Source organism: Physeter macrocephalus, chromosome 2 (genome assembly GCF_002837175.3).
Source record: "Physeter macrocephalus isolate SW-GA chromosome 2, ASM283717v5, whole genome shotgun sequence".
Classification (NCBI taxonomy): Eukaryota; Metazoa; Chordata; class Mammalia; order Artiodactyla; family Physeteridae; genus Physeter; species Physeter macrocephalus.
In genome coordinates, this window is record NC_041215.1 from 22,222,059 (window position 1) to 22,241,236 (window position 19,178).

The 19,178-nt window shown below is 62.0% G+C and overlaps 1 protein-coding gene across 1 annotated transcript; it reads right to left on the reverse strand.

Moving 5' to 3' along the window:
• Positions 1 to 1,162: 1,162 nt before the first annotated feature.
• On the reverse strand, positions 1,163 to 18,925 carry ONECUT3 (one cut homeobox 3). The gene is made up of 2 exons (XM_024134022.1): positions 17,752 to 18,925; positions 1,163 to 1,455 (listed from the first exon to the last, which is right to left on the reverse strand). Exons 1-2 carry the CDS (start codon positions 18,923 to 18,925, stop codon positions 1,163 to 1,165), a joined length of 1,467 nt encoding a protein of 488 aa, XP_023989790.1.
• Positions 18,926 to 19,178: the final 253 nt, after the last annotated feature.

Genomic DNA, 19,178 nt, shown 5'->3' on the forward strand with positions numbered 1-19,178 from the left:
GGAGAGACGACCCGGGGACAGGTCCAAAAGAGACAGGCAGACACAGAAAGAGGCCAGGAGGCAGCGAGTAGAGATCACCAGGAATGGAAGGGAGGGGAGGCAGACAGTCGTGGGCGGGAGACAGAGACAGAGGAGGCAGATGTGGAGGTGGGAAGAAACAGAAGGAGACACAGTGTGAGCACACCTCCACAGGCACGCGTCGCCACCCCCTCCCATTCCTCTTCTGCATGCTGGCCCCCTCCCCAGCCTCATATCCCCAAACCCCTCCCCACCCCCCCAAGAATCCTGACCTCAAGAGCACCACCGGTGTTGGTGGCTTTCCGCCCTCCCTTCTGCAGCCCACACCTGGGGGGTGCTGGGGGAAATGACATGGAAACTCTACATGTGAGTTATTTGGCTCAGTGTAGACCTGGGTGAAAGAAGTGGTTAATTCATAGGGCCTTGGAGGTGTGTCACAAACCCCAGTAACCTCCCCCTAGAATGATGGGGCAAGGGGGTTCTCAGAAGGAGGGTGACAGTCCATGCTTCCTTCCCTGGTGTCCTCTGGCGCCTGGCCAGCTCAGGGACCCTGAACCAGGCTCACATGGGCGTCCACTGCCTGATTCTGATATCTGAGCACCCACTCTGGCCTCCCCCCACCAGCAGACTGTTACTGAGGTTTGGCTCCCCTCAAGTCCCCAGGTCCGGGGGCCGGCGAAGGAGGGGTTATTCTTTAAATTCCTTTTTTAAATACCCGGTTTATGTTTCTAGTATGTGCTTCTTGACCCGCTTTCGGGACGACACGTGAGCCCTGGTTTTCCTCGAGGCCCCCTGGGCGTCCTGCCTTGAAAGGGAGCCCGGGAGCCCCTTTCTGTCACCCCCTCCCCTCTGGGTGGGGTGGGGTGGAGGGCTTCCTTTGGCCTGAAGGGGATTGGGACGGAGGGAGGAGAGGGGGCCCTTTTTGTGCACTTGGGCTGGGGGTGTGCTGCGTCCCTTCCCGGGGTGTCGGAACCCGGACGGCAGCCCCTCCAGGCGCCCCCTGGGGCGGGTCTCCGGGCCGGCAGGGTTGGGGCTGGGGGACGTGGGAGGGCAGCGCCCGGGCCGTGGAGGCTGGGAGGGCGCGGGGGAGGGGAGGGAAGGGGCGGGGCGAGGGCGGGAAGGGGCGGGGCGAGGGCGGGGCGCCTCAGGCCTTGGAGAAGGTGGCCGCGGCGCCGGCGGGGCCCCCGGGGCCGGCGCCTGGCTCCTCGGCCCAGCGGTTCATGCAGCGGCGCCGCGCGTTCATGAAGAAATTGCTGACGGTGTTGAGCTCCAGGCCGAGCTGCTGAGAGATGGTGACCTGCATCTCCTTCGACGGCCGCTTGTTCTCCTTAAAGATGGCGATCAGCGTGCGCCGCTGCAGGTCGGTGAACACCAGGCGCTGCTTCTTGGGCTGCAGCGCGCGCTCCTTCTGCTGCTCCTGCTCCTTCCGCTTGCAGGCTGCGGGCGAGCGAGCGAGCGGGCGGGCGGGCGGGCGAGCGGGACGCAGCGCCACCGTGCGGCCGGACGGAAGAAGACAGGCCACACATCCCGGAGCGGAGAGACACCAGGAAACACAGAAATACGCGGGAAACGCGAGAGATGGAGGGAGAGACGACCCGGGGACAGGTCCAAAAGAGACAGGCAGACACAGAAAGAGGCCAGGAGGCAGCGAGTAGAGATCACCAGGAATGGAAGGGAGGGGAGGCAGACAGTCGTGGGCGGGAGACAGAGACAGAGGAGGCAGATGTGGAGGTGGGAAGAAACAGAAGGAGACACAGTGTGAGCACACCTCCACAGGCACGCGTCGCCACCCCCTCCCATTCCTCTTCTGCATGCTGGCCCCCTCCCCAGCCTCATATCCCCAAACCCCTCCCCACCCCCCCAAGAATCCTGACCTCAAGAGCACCACCGGTGTTGGTGGCTTTCCGCCCTCCCTTCTGCAGCCCACACCTGGGGGGTGCTGGGGGAAATGACATGGAAACTCTACATGTGAGTTATTTGGCTCAGTGTAGACCTGGGTGAAAGAAGTGGTTAATTCATAGGGCCTTGGAGGTGTGTCACAAACCCCAGTAACCTCCCCCTAGAATGATGGGGCAAGGGGGTTCTCAGAAGGAGGGTGACAGTCCATGCTTCCTTCCCTGGTGTCCTCTGGCGCCTGGCCAGCTCAGGGACCCTGAACCAGGCTCACATGGGCGTCCACTGCCTGATTCTGATATCTGAGCACCCACTCTGGCCTCCCCCCACCAGCAGACTGATACTGAGGTTTGGCTCCCCTCAAGTCCCCAGAGGAACTTCTGGAGCTGGGAGGATCTAAGGGGGGTCGAGAGACCAACCCTCCCTCTCCCAGGGCCACCTGGCACGGAGGACCGGGAAGGCTGCAGGAGGCTGCCCTGTGGTCAGTGGATGCTTGCAAAGGGGAAATGGCAACATCTCAGGGTGGTGGAGCTGGGCTGGAGCCTGTGGTCCAGCTCCTCCCTGCCCCAGCTCCAAAGCGGACCCCTCCCCTCAACGCCGTAGGGGCCAGTGGGTGGAAAAGATGAGCTTCACCAGCCAGAGCTGGCTACTTCTCCCCGGGGGCTGCTGACATCAGCACAAACTCTATCAGAGTCTCAATTCCTCATCCACGTACCAGTCAGGGGCAGTGGGTGGTGGACACCTGCCCTGTCCTGCCTCCCCGCCAACTGCTTGCCCCAGCGACTCTGTCACCCCCATAGTGGCCGGTGGCACAGGCTGTACTAGCAGATCCCTGCTGCCAGGCCTAGTGGCCTGCTGGGACTACACGCCAAGCTGGCTTTTTTTGGCTCCAGGACAGTCTGAACCCGATGACATGTCAGATCAATGTCCACACACGTCAGCAAAAATAAATGAATGTCCCCTGCACTGTGGCTCGTTTCTCGGGGACGACAGGTTCCCCTGTGTGAACTGACGCACCACGTCCCTCCCTGGCCCCCTCTGACCTGGAACACACACGGGGCTTCTGATTGGCTGTTTCAGGTTTCATGATTAAAGAAGAGTGATGATCAGAGGTTACTGGACATTTCAGAAAAGCCTCTAATGAAGGAGAGAGAGAAAAAGTGAGAAAAATGGCAGGAGGATTGGGGGATGATGCTCTCAGAAGAAACAGACAGGTCAGGCACTGTTATAAGTCAGATTCTTGGAGAGGTAAGAGAAAAATACTGTATCCATGAAACAGGACCACGAAAGGGGAAGACAATGCTCTTAGAATTTAAGTATATAATAGCTGGAATAAAGTCAATGTAAGAATTGGAACGTAGGGAATTCCTGGTGATCCAGTGGTTAGGACTCGGCGCTATCACTGCCAAGGGCCCGGGTTCAATCCCTGGTCGGGGAACTAAGATCCTGCAGGCCATGTGACTGGGCCAAAAAATTTTGAAAAAGAAAAAAAAGAAAAAAAGAATTGGAACGTAAAGCAAATATCTCTGGAAATACAAGTGGACACAGAGATGGAAAATGAGGGAAAGGTGATAACAAAGTTAGAGGATGAATGTGCAGGTTTGTCATCTGAGCAAGAGGCCATCCAAAACTAGAGGAAGGGAAGCCCAAATAAATTATATATATATATATATATATATTTTTTTTTTTTAATCCATGGCTGGAAGACATGAGAGTTCAGTTTAAAAGAGCCCATGAAATGCTCAGCTCAATGAATGAAAAACAATACACTCCCTGAGGTTCATCCTCGTGAAATGTCAGGGACCCAGGATAAAAAAGAAGATAAAAGGTCCCAGAGAGGAAAGCCACATGCCATTTGGAGACCTAAGAATCAGAGTGGCTTTGGGCTTCTTGAAAACTGGGAGCCAGTGGAACAATGCCTTCAAAATTCTGAGGGAAAACTGTATTCAGCTAGAATTGTGTGACCGGCCAAACATAAGCATGAAGGTGGACTAAAGATATAGTCAGACATTCAAGGTCTCCAGAAGTTGACTTCTGTATACCCTTTTCTCAGAAAGCTACTAGAGGGTGTGTTCCATCAAAATGAGGAAGTAAATCAAAAAAGGAAGGGGTGGGAATCAGGAAATGTGATTCAACCTAGAGGAAAGGGAAAAGAGGTCCCCCAAATGAAGACGGGAGAGCCTGAAAGACAGCAGGACAAAGGCACCAAGGGCACGGAGGACAGCCCCATTCAGATCAGAGCAGAAGAACCAAGGGAAATGGAAATGTCCTAACATGCGTTGGTTTCGAATTTTGTTGGAGGATGTGGGAAGAGTTTGTGATTGGCAACCATTAACTCCTGGAAAAACGAACAGCCGTACAAGAAAGGAAAAGCAATCCTGGTACTGTATGAGACAAAACCTAGGAGATGAACAGTGTACCGGGCAGCCTTTTGTATACAAAACAGGGGAGTGAGAACATTTGTTCATATTTTATCTGCTTAAAGAAATGTTGGAAGGAAGCACAAGGAACTGCCTTGACCTCCCATCTCCTTGGAACTTGGCCAGCCTGTGAGGCTCACGAGAGCGAGGCCACGTCCCCCACTCTTTCAAGGGAAAGCTGGGTCTCAGGCAGCAAGGCCAGGGAAGAGTCAAAACTCAGCCAGGCCTTTACATTCCAAAAGAGGCCTTTCTTGCCCTCCTGTTGTGATCGTCAATTCATTCATTCACTCATGCATTCATTCATTCTCTTAGCAATTTTCTCATGAATTCACTATGCATTTACACTAGGGACAGAGATACAAATGCTCCTTTGTATCAATGCTCTAGCTTGCAAGAGCTTTACATGTACAGGGCCTTATAATTCCATAGGGCAGGAATTTTCCTTCCTACTTACTCAGAGAAGGTAAGCCCCTTGCCCAAGGTCGCCCAGCAAGTCCTGGCAGGGGCAAGACAGCAGCCAGGGTTGACTGGCAGATGGGAGGGAGGTAAGATGTGGGTCGCCTCTTTGCCCCCGGCCTCCCCCTTCTCCAATCCAGAGACTAATGGGGGCCCCAGAGGCTGGGGGAGGGGCTGGGCGAAGCAGGGTGGTGAAAAAACTTCGCGTTTTGTCGATCGCAGCAAAAAGAGGCTCCGCTCGCCCCCCTTCCCAGCGTTCAATCTAATTACAGCTCCTCACAGCCTGGATCGATCCGGGCTCCAGTCGGAGCTGTTTACCTCGAGCAGCTTTTGTCACCGCTTCCCTCCCCCACAGACCCCGGCGGCGCCGGCCTGGAGGCCCCTGCCCCTGGCGGGGGTGTGAGTGCCAGCAGGGGAGGTGCCCCAAAGCCCCCCAGCGGCGGGAACTCACTATCGCTGCCCTGCCCCTCATCAGTATCCCTCCCAGGGCCCAGCATCACCCTGGCCAGGCCTAAAAACCACTGCACCCCTGGAGGCAGCCCTAGAAGGAGGAGAGGCCTGGGTATGGGCCCCTTTCACAGAAGTGAAAACCAAGGCTGCCAGAGGACCGGCCAGGGAGCAGGGCTGGGGAAGAGGAGCCGGGGGAGCAGCCTGGGACGTACTCATGGCACCAGCCAGCAGCCTCACACTGTGGTGCCACTGCTGCGGCCACCTCTTCCACGATGATCTCCAGTGGGGACCGCCACTGTGGTGTACCTGCATCCCCTCCTCCACCTGCATCACTTCTCCATCACCTCCTTCACCATTGTCTCCTCCACTTGCATCACTTCCCCCTCCATCACCTCCTTCACCATCGCCTCCTCCACCTGAATCACTTCTACCACCATCAACTCCTCCACCTGCATCTCTTCTGCCATCATCACCTCCTCCACTGCATCAGTGTCGCTTCTACCACGTCATGCCCTCCATCACCTCTGCTTCTGTCACCTCCACCACCCCCACCTCCTCCACCTGCATCACTTCCACCTCCATCGCCTCTTCTGCCATCACCTCATCTCCACCACCATCGGTGTCCATCTACCACCATCACTTCCATCATCTGCATCAATTCCACCACCAGCCCCTCCTCCTCCACCATTACCACCACCTGTACCACCACCACCTCTCTCCACAGTCGAACTCCATCATCAACACCACCTCTGCTCTCATCACCTCCTCCACTTGCACCTCCACCACCATCACCTCCATTTTATCACCTCCACCACCGTCTCCTCCGAAATTCTCACCGACACCATCAAACCCCATCCTAGAGTCCACCTTGTATGTGCCCAGCACGGGGGGACTCAGCCCAGGTTCCCTCACCAGGGCCACCCCCCAATTTAATACTGCAACTTTCTCCCTCCTCTGCTTTTTTCTTTCTTTTTCCCACACCATTCTCCCACTCTATCCAGGGGTGCCACAGAGTGAGGGTTTTGGACCCAACTTTCTCTCCTGTCCACCATCCATGACCCCAGGGACTGAGAATCTGATACTTGGAGCTGCTGATTCTGAGATGCTCTGATCTTAAAGATGGTGGGGAAGGTGATGGAGATAGAAATGATTCAGGTGGAGGAGGGGATGATGGAGGAGGAGATGGTGGGAGAAGTGATGCAGGTGGACCTGTCGGTCCACGTTTCAGGTGGCGGCAATGGGAGGTGAGTTGGGGGGACCCTCAAGGTCCCTTTCATTTCAGACCCTCGGAGACTTGCTCCCATGGCACCTCTGTCCCTCCTGCCTTCCTAGGAAGTTGCTCGCCTCCAGGGGCCCAAGAGGGTAGTCAGACCCGCCCCCACCGTGGATTACTGCATGGTGATGGCCTCTGAGTCTCAGGTTCCTCGAATGGAAAACTGTCTTAATCATGATCTCTGCCTTGCCAGGCTCTGAGAAGGGGTTTAGCCAGAAAAGTCTTGAATACGATGGTGGGGCTGAGATGAGGCACCCAGCTCCCATATGGGGGCCCCGGGGAGGAGCTAGGCTCTGGGCCCCACTTGCAGCGCAGCCGTGAACTTTCTCCCCCTCTCAGGGCAGGCCTCAAGCCTCAGCACCTTCCCTAGAATCTTCCTGGAGGGGGGAAGGATGGAGAAAATGAGGTCTGGAGTAGGGAGTTGGGCTGCCTCAGCCAAAGAACTCCTAGACATCCCTCAAGGCCCAGCCCCAGTTGCCCTTGCCCCAGGAAACTCTTCCCCTCACCCTCAGCAGAGCCCCAATTCTCTCCCCTAGGAGCCTTCTGGTGCCCAGTACAGAGTGGATCCACAGGAGGCTGCCGGCTGGCTGTGTTGTCCAATGCCTGACACCCCTGTGTGGGTGGTAGGGGACTCAGCCCAGACTGGAAGACCCTGCGCAGGGAGACCCGGCTGGCCACTGCCCTGGAGGGCCCGGTAAAGCAGGGGGACCCCAGGGAGGGCCCTCAGCAGGGAGCACCCCGTCCCCAGTCAGCCAGGGGGAAGCTGGGGCTGTGCAGCAGGCAGGGGAGGGGTTGTCCCTGGATTCAGTCGCCCCTCAGTGGATGGAGAGGATCAGGTCCGCACTGGAGGGAGCTAAGGTTGCACCTGTTCACCCCCATCATCACCTGACAAACACCCATCTCCTTCCCCCTCCTGCTTCCCCCTCCTCCCCCAACTTCCCAACCTTTCTCTCCTCCTCTCCCTGCTCCTCCTCCTCCCTTCCTTCCCCCCCCCACCCCGTCTCCCCCTCCCCTCTGGCATCCTGCGCCTTCCTCCTCTCCTCCTCCGGAGGCCCACTGTGGTCTGGGTGGGTGACATGGGGGGACGAGTGCCCCTGCTGTGCCTGTCCTGGGCCATCCCTGGCCCCAGGCGGCTGACCACGCGGGAGTCTGCCTGTCCCCCATCAGTTGGGAGTCTGCCTGTCCCCCATCAGTTGGGTGTGCCCGCGTGGGGCTGCACAGGGCCTGGCCGGGCGGAAGGCGGCGTGTGCAGTGCGGCTTTGCTGTATTGGGAGGGGGAGCCACGCACAGCAGACCACACGCGTGTGAGGAACGGGGAAAACTGGGAGGGTAGCCGGAGGCTTCGGTGCGACAGGCAGACAGGTGGGCAGCGGGTGGGGCGGTGGGGGCAGAGGCTCAGAGGCTGCGGCCAGTCAGTGGGCAGCGGGGGAAGAGCCGGGGGCCAGCAGGCCTCAGCGTGACGTTTGCTTGCAGCTGGCCTCGGGGGTTGGGGACACAGCGTGGATGTCAGACAGAGGATGCGGCGTGAAGAATCAAGGGCGGGCCGCGACTTGCTGGGTGTGACAAGCCAGTGTGCGTGGCGCCGAGCCCGCTGGGGCTGAGCCTACAGGATGCAGGATGGGCCATCGAGACCCCCGGGGTGGCTCCTGTCTGTCTCCTGGCCGTGGGCCTGCTAGCTACCCCACTGCCCTGCCCTGCCCCATCAGCGGGGGCGCTGGGCCTGGGCTCCAGGGGCCGAGTGGCCCTGAGCACACAGTCTGTGGACACTGTCTTCCTGGTTTATAAAGCGGGCCCAGCGACCCCTGGTCCTGATGTCCCCGTCTGTCCGTGGGGTTGGGGGTCCCGACCGCACAGTGGTCGGTCGCGAGGGTTAGCAAAGCTGGCTCCACGTGCGGGTCAGGGCGGACCCTGCAGCTGCTCCCTCCTTCCCCCCGCCCCCCTTCACTCACACAGTTATCAAGCACCCCCGGCGTGCAGGCTCCCACGGAGCCTCGATGTGGTGTGAAAACACGTCACCCGAATAATCGCACAGATACACGGAAAGCGATGACTGACTGTTCCCAGACGGGGCTGCCGGCTGCCCCCGCTGTGCAGCTCGGGATGGAGGTGGGCATGGTTGGCCTACCTGGTGGGGGAGACGTGAGCCCGGCTAGGGGGGAACAGATCTGGCAGAAGCCAGGTGGCACCGGGAGGGTGACTCCCCCCACTGTGAAAGCCTGGGTCTGCCAGGGGAGGACAGCAGCCAGACGGTGGCCCCAGAAGTCAGCAATGCAGGCACTTGAGCAACTGTGCCTATCCCTCTGTGTCGCCCTCTGTGCGGTGTCAAAGCCACCACGGGGCCACTCTTGCCTGCCCCCAGGGCCCCGGGGGCCGCCTGTACCACCCCCTTCCCAGTATCCGTCCACCTGGGCACGGGGTGGTGGCGGCGTGGGAGCGGGAGCCGGAGCCACTGTCCCGTTCCCTCCCCTCCGGCCACCTCCTGCGCTCAGCTCAGCTCAGCTCAGCTTCGCGGGGCAGACAGTTCAATACGGAGCCAGGTCCCCGGCTGGGATGATGACCGGTTTCCTTGGCGACACGTCCCACCCGGGCCACCGGCTGCCCAGCCCCGGATGTGGGCCACACTGATGCCACCACCCTCGTGGCTTGTCCCCACTGGGCTGAGCTGCCCTGAGCATCCCCCGCTGGCCTCCCCTGGCCAAGGACAGGGAATGACTTGCCCAAGATCACACAGTGAGTCACTGGGAGGGGAGCCGGGAGCATATACATGCCTCGGACCCGCTTTATCCACACCCTGCACTCCTCAGGGCACCCGGAGGAGGTTCCCAGGGATGGGGGGAGGGGAGTCATCTCCAGGGAGATGGTGCTGAGCCAGGCCCCTGCCCTCAGATGTGGACCCCCTGGAAGCCTCAGCAGCCCCTCCTCAGTCTCCGATGCCTCTCCACTCTCTGCCCCTCCACCCCTCCCCTACCCGCCAGGTCCACACCTCCCCCTCCCCCAGCCTCTGAACGCACCTTGGCTGTCACCCAGCCTCCCTCCCCACCCCCCTGCTTCCCCTGATGGGATTTTAATGGCCGCATTTTCAAATTAGTTCTGAGCCTTTCAAAGACTTATCAGGGAAATGAGCGTTTCCACTGGGCTCTGGGCTGCCCCTCCCGGCGGGTGGGGGGGGGCTCCATCTGGCGGTTGCAATGCCTGGGGATGGGGGGACGGGGGTGTCCAGGGGCAGCTCTCACGCCTTGAGACCCGCCCCCCCCATTCAGGCACTCGGGGGCAAACCTCATCAGCGGGTGCACACAGAGCTTTTATTTAAAAAAAAAAAGTTAAAGAGTCACAGCGGCTGACAGTTGGAAATGGATTTGAAAAAGATGACAGGAAAGGAACCTTCGGTGATAAGAAAAAGCATAGAGAAGCCAAAGTAGAAAAGGCCGGCGGGGGCGGGGGGAGGGGGGGAGGAGGACCCAGCATGTCAGTGATTGGGAAACTAAGCCACAGATAAACTCACAGGCAAAACTGTCGTGCTGCACGTGGTCACTACGGCCCTGGGGGCGACGAAACCACCTGGAACGTCCTAAATGTCCACTGGGCAGGGACGTGGTTGAAGACAGAAGGAAATGGCCAAAGAGAATACTATGCAGCAGGCAAAAATGCCTTCAAGGCTCTCTCTTTCCTGATGTGCATGTGCTGGGTGACGGTGAAGCAAAAGCACAGCAGAACCGGTGTTTTTTAAAAAGAGGAAAAGGAAAAGGAAAAGTACGTGCATCATGGCTGCAGGATTAAGTGTAACCTCTCTTTAGAAGGAGCAATACAAACCGTGGTTTACAGAAAGGGGACCTGCTCCACTTAAATGTGGAACTTGGCGAATGTGTCCGCTGTCTGAAAAAAATAATACAGCACTTTTTAAAGAACAGGGTGGGTAGACAGGAGGGAGGTGGAGGAAGCGAGCGGGGACTTTGCCAGTTGCTCCGAAGCGCGCAGGAGGCTTTTCTTTACGTGCTTCCGTTCTCAGCCGGGCTGGGGATTCTAGGCTCCATTTGGGGAAACGGAGGTGAGCAGGGGAAGCGCCTTGTCCACAGCCCCGCGCCTGACCGCCCCCGAGGGCATCCCTCCTCCCCAAGCGCCCCGGTCCCCCGCGCTGTGCTGTCTGCGTTCCAGGAGCAGTGACCCGACGTTCTGAGCGCACAGCCAAGCGCGCCAAGTCCGCCGCCGCCCCGGGTTGGGCCGGAGGGAGGCGAACCCAGAGGCAGCTCCCCACGGGTGGGATGTGACTTCCCCCGGGGCAGGATGCTTGCGCTTGCTGAGGGCGCGCAGGTGACCCTGAGGCTCGGAGGCCGCGGGTGTGCAGGGCAAGGGGCCGGGTCCTTACGCTGGGCCGCGTGCGCCCATGCCCCTCCAGGCTGTGGAGGGCGGATGCACGCTAGATCCTTTCGGGTTTGGGAGATCCCACGTCCGCCGAGGACAGACGTGCGGAACGCGGCGGCCCCGGCTGCACTCCGCGGCTTTGCCGGCACTGCGGGGCGGCGTTGGCCTGGTGGTGGAAACTGAGGCACCGACATCTTCCCTAGTGGGCGCGGATGCGCTAGGGTGCGTAGAAAAGCATGAACCCTGCTGTGCCCGCACCAGGTCCCCCATCACCTACCTCCGTCACCGCGGGCGGACGCGACCCTCTCCCAACCCCCCAGCTCTAGGGAGTGGGGTCCGGACAGCAGCTGCCCGGAAGCGGATGGGTAGGAGAGGTGGCCCAGCGGCTCAGCTGGGGGCCCCTGAGAAGTTCCCAGGCGCCAGCGCAGGTGTGTGTGTGGCGAGGGAAGTGGGTTCTTCCCTGCTCCCCCAGCGCCGGGATGTGCCAGACCCCGACCGGAGGGCGGTGGGGGTCCTGGGCCGGAGTCTGCGCGTGCGCTTGCCCTAGTGTGGATGTGGGCGTCTACACTTGTGTCCCGTGAGGATCTACACTTACATCCCCGTTCCTTCGCATCTCTGCTTGCGTTCCCGGCGCGCATCTACACTGTGTCGCTGGCACGTCTACACTTCCGTCCCCTCTCTCCAGAGGCCCGCGCCGGTCATGGGCGCCTCTCCTTGTCCCTTTCCATCTGCTGCCAATATGTGGCTTTGTGCGTGTGACTCTTTAGGTCTACGCCCCCGGCCTACCCCACATCTGTCCGTAGGGCAAGACACCAGCAGCAGGAGAGTCCCCCCCCGTGTCCTAGCCCCACCACGTCCACACCTACTCGGCAGAGGGGAAACTGAGGCCGCAGGTGTCCCTGGACTGCCCAAGGTCTGGTGGGTCTCCCAGGCTGCCCCCGGCTCCTGGCCAGCCTCTTCCCTCCCCCACGAGCACAGCCTTCCTTATTGATCAAGGGCCATATTTAATTAAACACTTGATTCAAACCAGCCTGAGCTCCCCTGGTTAAGCTGAGCTCGCTGCTGCGTACAAAGACTCCAGCCGCAGGGGTCCAGCCTCCATCCTTACAGCAGCTCTGGCTTCCCACCTCCCAGCCTTTGTCCTTGGTGGTTCCACCTGCATGGACGCGGGACAGAAAGTTAGGGCCATGGCAGGAAGTGTTCCTCTACTTCTGGGCTCTTGGGAGCCACGAGGCACGGTACTAAGCAGAAGAATGATGAGCTCTGACTTAACTGTAAGAAGCCCCCTCCAGCTTTGGAGAGAGGACATCAGGGGAGGGAGTGGAGCCTGGAGACCAGCAAGGAGGAGGCAGCGGCCAGAGGTGGGTTGCTCAGACTAGAGTGGTGATGGTTGATAGGGAGGGAGTTTAGGGAGAATGGCTGGGTCTTGGTTAGTCCTAGGATTTTCGGCTAAGGGGGCTTCAGAATAAAGGAGCCAAAGCCCAGCTCCAGCCCCTCACCCGGCAGATTCCTCTGTGTGCTTCTCTGTGACGTGGGAACGACCATCCTTGTCTCTCAGGCAGGAAGAGACTATCGGGACTGGGGTCCAAGGAGGGCTGGACCTCCAGTTCAGGGCCCAGGTTCCCCCCGAGGGCTGGCAGCCAGGAGGGGGCGGTTCACCAGGAAAAGCAGAAGCGGGTGGCTCTGAGTTCAGCAGGAGGACGCTGGGACCTGGCCCCCATCCCCAGGGTCTCTGGTGGTCCCTGGGGGGACTCATATGGGTCCGTGATCCTGTCCAACTCTGAGTCGGAAGGAAAAGTGCAGGCCTGGCCTCCCGGCCCAAGGGTCACCCAAGCGGTCTGTAAACTGGACCTTGACATGACCTTGAGAACCTCCCTTCTGTCCCTGGCCTTAGTCCACTGAGCTCCCCTCCCAGCCTTTGTCTCTGCTGGCCCACCTGCCCGGAATGTCCCCCCATCTCTGAGGGAGGTGGGAGCCTGTGCATCTCAAGCCCCACTTACTAAAGGCTCTGAGTCACCCTGAGTGTGCAGCTTTAGCAAGCAGCTTTCTTTCAGCCTTGGCTTGCTGGTCTGTAAAATGGGCTCAATATCCAAACTGGCTTAAAAGGTCCCTCATTTCTGGTGGGTGAACCGAGGGGGAGGGGGAGGGCTTCCGGGCACCCCAGCCTGGCCCCTCCCCATCTGACAACCTACCCCTCTCCTCTCCCTCCCCCTCTGCATGGAAGTGGAAGCCAGAATCAGTGAACCTGGGCAGGGTGCTGGTGCCGCCCCACTTGGCTCTTGTGGTCTAGAAGGAGGGACCGGTTTGGGGGACCCAAGGCATCATGCACAGCCCCTCATGGCCCTGGCACACACAGCCCCAGACAGTATCCCCCCACTCCCTGCTTCCCTGAGGAGGCCTGCGGTGTCCCCTCCAGGTCCCAGACCCCTTCTGGCTCCCCTGCCCACTCTCTGTGGGTCCCACAAAGCACAGGCTGCCAGGGGTGACCCAGGTCCTCCCTAAAGACAAGGAGATGTGGGTGTGAGTGGGTGATTAAGCAATGTGGCCTCGGGTTACAGGGTCTGTGAATACATCCTGAGGGGCTCTGGGGCTGGGGGTGGGGTTGATAAGAAAAACCTCAACAAACACCTAGGAGGTGGTATCTGATTCTGTCCATTTCTCAGACGAGGAAACTGAGACTCAGACCCTCACCCAAGATCAGTCAGTGACAGAGCCCGGGTGAGGCCAGGTCTCCAAATTCTCTGCTGGGGTGGCTTTCTGGAGGGGTCTGTAAGAGGTGTGGACCCTTGTGGGTGGATCAAGGTCAGGTTTTACTGAAGGTACATTGGTCTTTGCGGGGGTGGGGGGATGGGGGGAGGGGAGAGGGGGTCGAGAGTGCTTGGCGGGGGATGGATAGTGTCTCTCCAAGTGGGACTCCGGAATTGGACCTTGTGGGTTGAGTCTCTTCAGCCTCATGACCCCCCCACCCCATTCAACACCTGTCCGGGATGGTGGCTGCAGAATGGGGGGAGGGGTGGGGGAAAAGCCTGTCCTAGCCTGGCGGGGGGCAGCTGGTGTGCCTTTCCCCTTTCCATCACCATCCCTTCCAGACTCCAGGCCCCTGGCCACCGCACTGCAAAGCCACCGCCGACCCTGACATCTGCCCTCACCGTGACCATCCCCTGTCACCTCCGGAAATGGCTCCCTCTCTGCCTCAGTTTCCCCCACGGCCGGTCTCCCACAGCCTTCAGGGATTCTGGGTCTGGGGCTCATCAGCAGGCGAGAAGGAGGAGGAGGAGGAGAGGGCCCTTCTTTCAATCGCCACCATCTGATATTTTTATATATATTTTCTGATCAGTTACAAAAAATACTTTTCCTCCGGAGTTGCAATTTAAACAATATTTGAAGACGGCCGAAGTTATCGACCCGGCGACGGTGATGAATTAGAGACGGTAATTCGAATTCATCGACCGCCCCGCCCCCGCGGAGTCCGCCAGCCCCTCCCCCAGCCCCTCTCCCGTAATTACTGTTTGAGACAGGGTCGGGGAGGGCTTCGAAGAGGCGGCGGCTCCGAAGCTGTGGGACTCTTGAGGACCCTGGGGTGGAGTAGGGCTAGACCCCCCCCCCAAGCCATGGCAGTGGGGTTGGGGGGCTGCAGGATGGGCCATCCCCAGAATCTCAGAATGTCAGGCCCAGAGCCTGGCTCCCCCAATGCACACACATTGTACAGGTGGGTCAACTGAGTCACAAAGAACAGGAAGGCCTGGGGGCAACGGAGTGGGGGACCCTCACGTCTACCTGGCCAGATTTCTTGGGTGCTTCAGAGAAACAAAAAGAAACTGCTCTTCCCTCCTCAGCCCCAGAGCCGGGAAGGGGAGAGGCCGGGGAGCTGGGAGGTGACAGGATCCAGACTAGTGGAACCCAGCAGACCGGCAGCCGCTGGGACCTCTCAACTCCCCTTTTCCAGTCTCTCCTTTTCTGTCTCTTTGTCTCTCTCTTTGACTTTCTCTCTTCTTTTTTTTCCGCCACTCTCTGTCCTTCCTTACCTATCTCTCTTTCTCTCTGTCTCTGCGTGTGTCTTTCTCCCTCCTGGTCCAGCGCAAGGACGGGACTACCGGACGGGACGTCCGGAGCAGCTCGGTCAAGAGGAGAGGCCGGAGGCGGGCCAGCGCGAGGGCGTGGGACTGGGGCGCGGAGCTGCAGGGTCCCGGGAAGGTGGGCGGCTTTCGCTGGGCCCGGGATGGGGCGGGGGAGGAGGGAGGGCGGCGGTGAGTGCTCCCTGCCGGGCTTGGACTGCGCGGGTCTGGGCGCCGGAGGTCGTGCTTTGGGCTGTCGCTTGCGGGTCGGCGCGTTGGGGAGGGATGTGCCCCGCCTCCCCCCCCCACAACCGCTGCGATTTGCCGCCACTTAACCGCTTTTCATTTGCGCAGCGACCGGAACTAAAGGCCTCTCGGCCGGTCGGTCGGTGCCTAATTACCCCGGCCCGGCCACCTCTGACATCGTAAGGCCAGCCCCGCGCTGTGGACAGGGTCCTGAACGCGCTAGAGGTGTGGCGGGGGCCCAGGGCCGGGCGCGCGGACCAGGCGGACGGGGTGGGGTGGGGTGGCTGGGTCACGCGCGGGCAGCGGCCTGGAGGAGCCGGGGACAGGCCGGCTGTCGCGGCTCCATGTCCCCTGGACCTGAGCGTGTGCCAGGTCCTGCGCTCATCCTCTCCATTTCCCCCACGTACCCCTGAGACGGCCACTATTCTGACTCCCACTTCAAAAGGGGAAACCGAGGCTCAGAGAGGTGAGGCGTCTGGCTGCCACCGCAGAGGTCAGGGAGGCCCGGCTGGGATGCAAACGCAGCCTCAGTTTCCCCTGCCCTCCCGGTACTTACACCGACTCTGGGAGCTGGTGCCCTGCTGGCTGGCGCGGATCCCTCACAGCGGGCACCCGCCACAGGGACTTCTCACCTGAGGCTTGACATTCTAAGACGCCCTGGCCAATCTGCCCCAGAGTGCGCCACTCAAATACCACAAAGAGGTCCAGTTAGTTACATGACAGTGACGGTGGAAAGAAATGGAAAGGGGTGTGTCCTTTGGGTACACACATGTCAGACACAATGTCCCCAAAATACATGCACCGGGGAGGAGGCCGGAGGTGGCCAGTGTGCAATAAGTCAGACCTCACAAGTGACCCCATTCGTTGAGGGCTGCTTACTACCTACAGCGTCAGAGCCATGCTCTGGCCTCCTCCCAGATCACCTGTATCACACACGGCAGGCTGTGGCCGTGTGTTGGTGTGACTGAGTGTCCCCTGTGAGCACACCTGTGTCACTGCATGTGTCACGAGGAGCAGGACAGAGTGGGTACTGCCCTTACACAAGACCGTCCAGGTTCCTGATGCCGTTTCTAACACTTCACGGCCACCTTCCCACGCACTTTGTTACCTGCCACGTAAAAGGAGGATTTAGTCCCTAATGTGGAGAATCTAGGAAGCCTATCCGAGGCTCAGGCAGTCACCTTGCTCCGCAGAAGGGGAAACTGAGGCCCGCGTGTGGGTGCAGGTCCCCAGGTTGTCCAGGACGCCTAGGGGGAGGGGAGCAACGAACACCGACCCCTCTCCATCCCCCAACGGCACCCCCTCTTCCCCAGCCCCCCTGCCCGGCCCCTCACAGCCAAGTCCCTCCCTGCCTCCCCTCTTACGGGGTGCCTGGTTTGAGCCCCAGCCCACTCTACCCAGCCCCACTCGCCCCTGTGCGCAGAGAAGCGATCGATCAGGCGCCCGGGGCCGCTATTGTCCCCGCTGCTGGGGCGGCTGCGGCGGCTGCAGCCCCTCCCCAGAGTGGCCAGGAAAAGACCCCCCCACCCACCCAAGCCAGGCCACCGTGGTGAGAGTGGGGGCTCTTCTGCACCCCACCACGCACGCCCAGGAGAAGGGGTCCTGGCCGCCGGCTCTCTGGGGGCAGGTGTGGACCCAGCTGTTGTCAGCGGGAGGGAGGAGGGGGCGCGGGGGGCGATGAGTATCAGTGTGAGTGAGACACGGAGACGGAGGCAGAGAGAGGCAGAGAGGGAGCGGGACAGAGAGAAGGAGAAAGAATGAGACCAGGAGGAAAACGGAGATCGAGCAAAAAAAATAGACCCCAGTTCGCCCGACAGAGAGAGAAGTGGAAACGAGAGAACCACAAAACGGAAAAGAGAGGCCGGTGGGGTGCGCGCACCCTAGCCAGGAGCAAACGCGTGGGGCGGGCGGCCGGCTGGGGTGTAAAGGCCTCCGCGCCGCGCGCGCCGAGGGTCCCCCGGGCTGCCCCTCCCCCGCCCGTTCTCGGGTGACCTTTGCCAGCGGCCGGAGAGGGGGAGGGGGCTATCGATCGCGGAGGCCCAGCTACAAAGAAGCGCGCGCTGGGGCCGGGGGCTGAGCGCGGGCCCGGCCCTGGCTGCTAAGGTTCTGGCACCCGGTGCACGGTCCCGGCGCTCTGCCCCGGGGCTGGAGGCGCAGCGAGGGGCCGTTTGGGAGGGGGGGAGTGGCACCCCGAGCTGAAAGCGGCGGCGCGTCTGTGGCACCCACCCCCTAAAACACACACACACACACATCACACACACAATGAGCGACGCTGCTGGTAGCTTGGGGATCCTCCAGCAGTCTAAAAAGGGTCCAGGGACCCCCTCCCAGTTCCCGGAGGGGCTGGGCGGGAGTCTACGGGAGGGACGGCGGCACAGTCCTTTTCCCCCTTTTGCTGACGGAACTGACGGGCAGGGGCGCAGATCACGCTCTAGCCTCCTGCAAGGGGGTCCAGAGAGGGCGGCGGGGCGCAAGGCCGCCGACGGGGGAGGGAGCCGGGGCTCTCCGCTGCCGCACTGCTTGGTACTGGGGAGCCCCGAGCCGGACCCCTAGGGTCGGGCGGTACGCGCCGCGCTCCTACCTGCGAGGCGCAGCGCCGACATGCGCTGGAACTCGGGCTCCTGCAGCCACTTCCACATCCTGCGGAAGGTCTCGCGGCCCGACTTGAGCTTGCTCCAGGGCTTGGGGTTGCGCAGCAGGTCGGAGAGCGTGCCCTGCGAGCGGCACAGGATGCGCTGCGCGAAGATGGCCTGCGGGATGCTGTAGCGCTTCAGCTCCGCCGTGATGCGCTGCGCCACCTCCTTGGTGTTGATCTCCTCGGCCGCCGCGCCCGCCCCGGGGCCGCCGCCTCCCGCGGCCGGGCCGCCGCCGCCGGAGTGAGGCCCGTGCGCTCCGGCCGCCGCCAGCCCGCCCAGCGGCGCCAGCAGCCCCCCGGTGCTCCCGGCGCCCGAGCTGCTGCCGCCGCCGCCTCCGGGCAGCCCGCGGGCCAGCGCGTCCTCCGCGCGACCCAGCAGCGCGGCGTGAGGCTCGAAGGCGGCGGGCGGCAGCAGCTTGTCCCCCGCCAGGTGGCCCGGCGCGCCATAGGCGGCCAGCGGCGGCGGCGGCGGCGGCGGCGGGGGCTGAGGGGCGCCGTGCAGCGCGGGCGGCAGTGCGTTGGGCAGCGGCGACAGCGGCGACCCCATGGCGGGCAGCTCCTTGCCGTAGGGCCCGTAGAGGTGGCCCACGGAGGCGAGCGCCGCGCGCTCGTCGCGCATGAGGGTGAAGCTGCCGCTCACGCTGGCCGCCAGGCGCTGCGGCGGGGGCGGCGGGGGCGGCGCGGCCGCCGGGTGCGGGTGCGAGTGGGGGTGGCCGCCGTGCGCCCCGGCTACGGCCGCGGCCGCCGCGTGCTGGTGGAACTTGTCAGCCACGGCCGCGAGCGGGGGCAGGTGCTGCAGGGGCGTGAGCGTCGTGTAGGTGCCGCCCAGGCCGGGGGCCTCGCAGGCCATGCCCATGGCCGGGTGCAGCGGGCCCGCCAGCTCCCCGCGGAAGTCGGCGCCGCCGCCCGCGCCGCTCGAGCCGCCCGCGCCCCCGGCGCCGCCGCCGCCGCCGCCGTCCAGCAGGCTCGCCATGCCGGCCACCAGGCCGGGGCGCCCGGGCGCCACCAGGCCGCGGTGCGGCGCCGCCGCCGAGCGCGCGTGGCTCGGGCTCAGCAGCTCTCCCGCCTGCGCATGGGCCACGCCGTGCAGGCCCCCCAGGCTCTCCAGGCTCAGCTCCATGCTCGGCCGCCGCGCGCGGGCCCCTCGCCGGCTCGGCCGCCCGCCCGCCGCGCGCGCTCCTTGGCGCCGGCCCGGCGCGCTCAAGGCCGACGCATGGCCCCCGCCCGCTCCCCGGTGGCTGCGCGCGAGGCTGCCCGGCTGAGCGGCGCACGGCCCGGCCCGGCTGCGAGCGCGGCCACCAGGATGTGGCGGGGGAGCGGCCGCCGGCGCCCGGGCCCGGGTCTGACGTCAGTGCCCCCGCCCACCGGCTCCC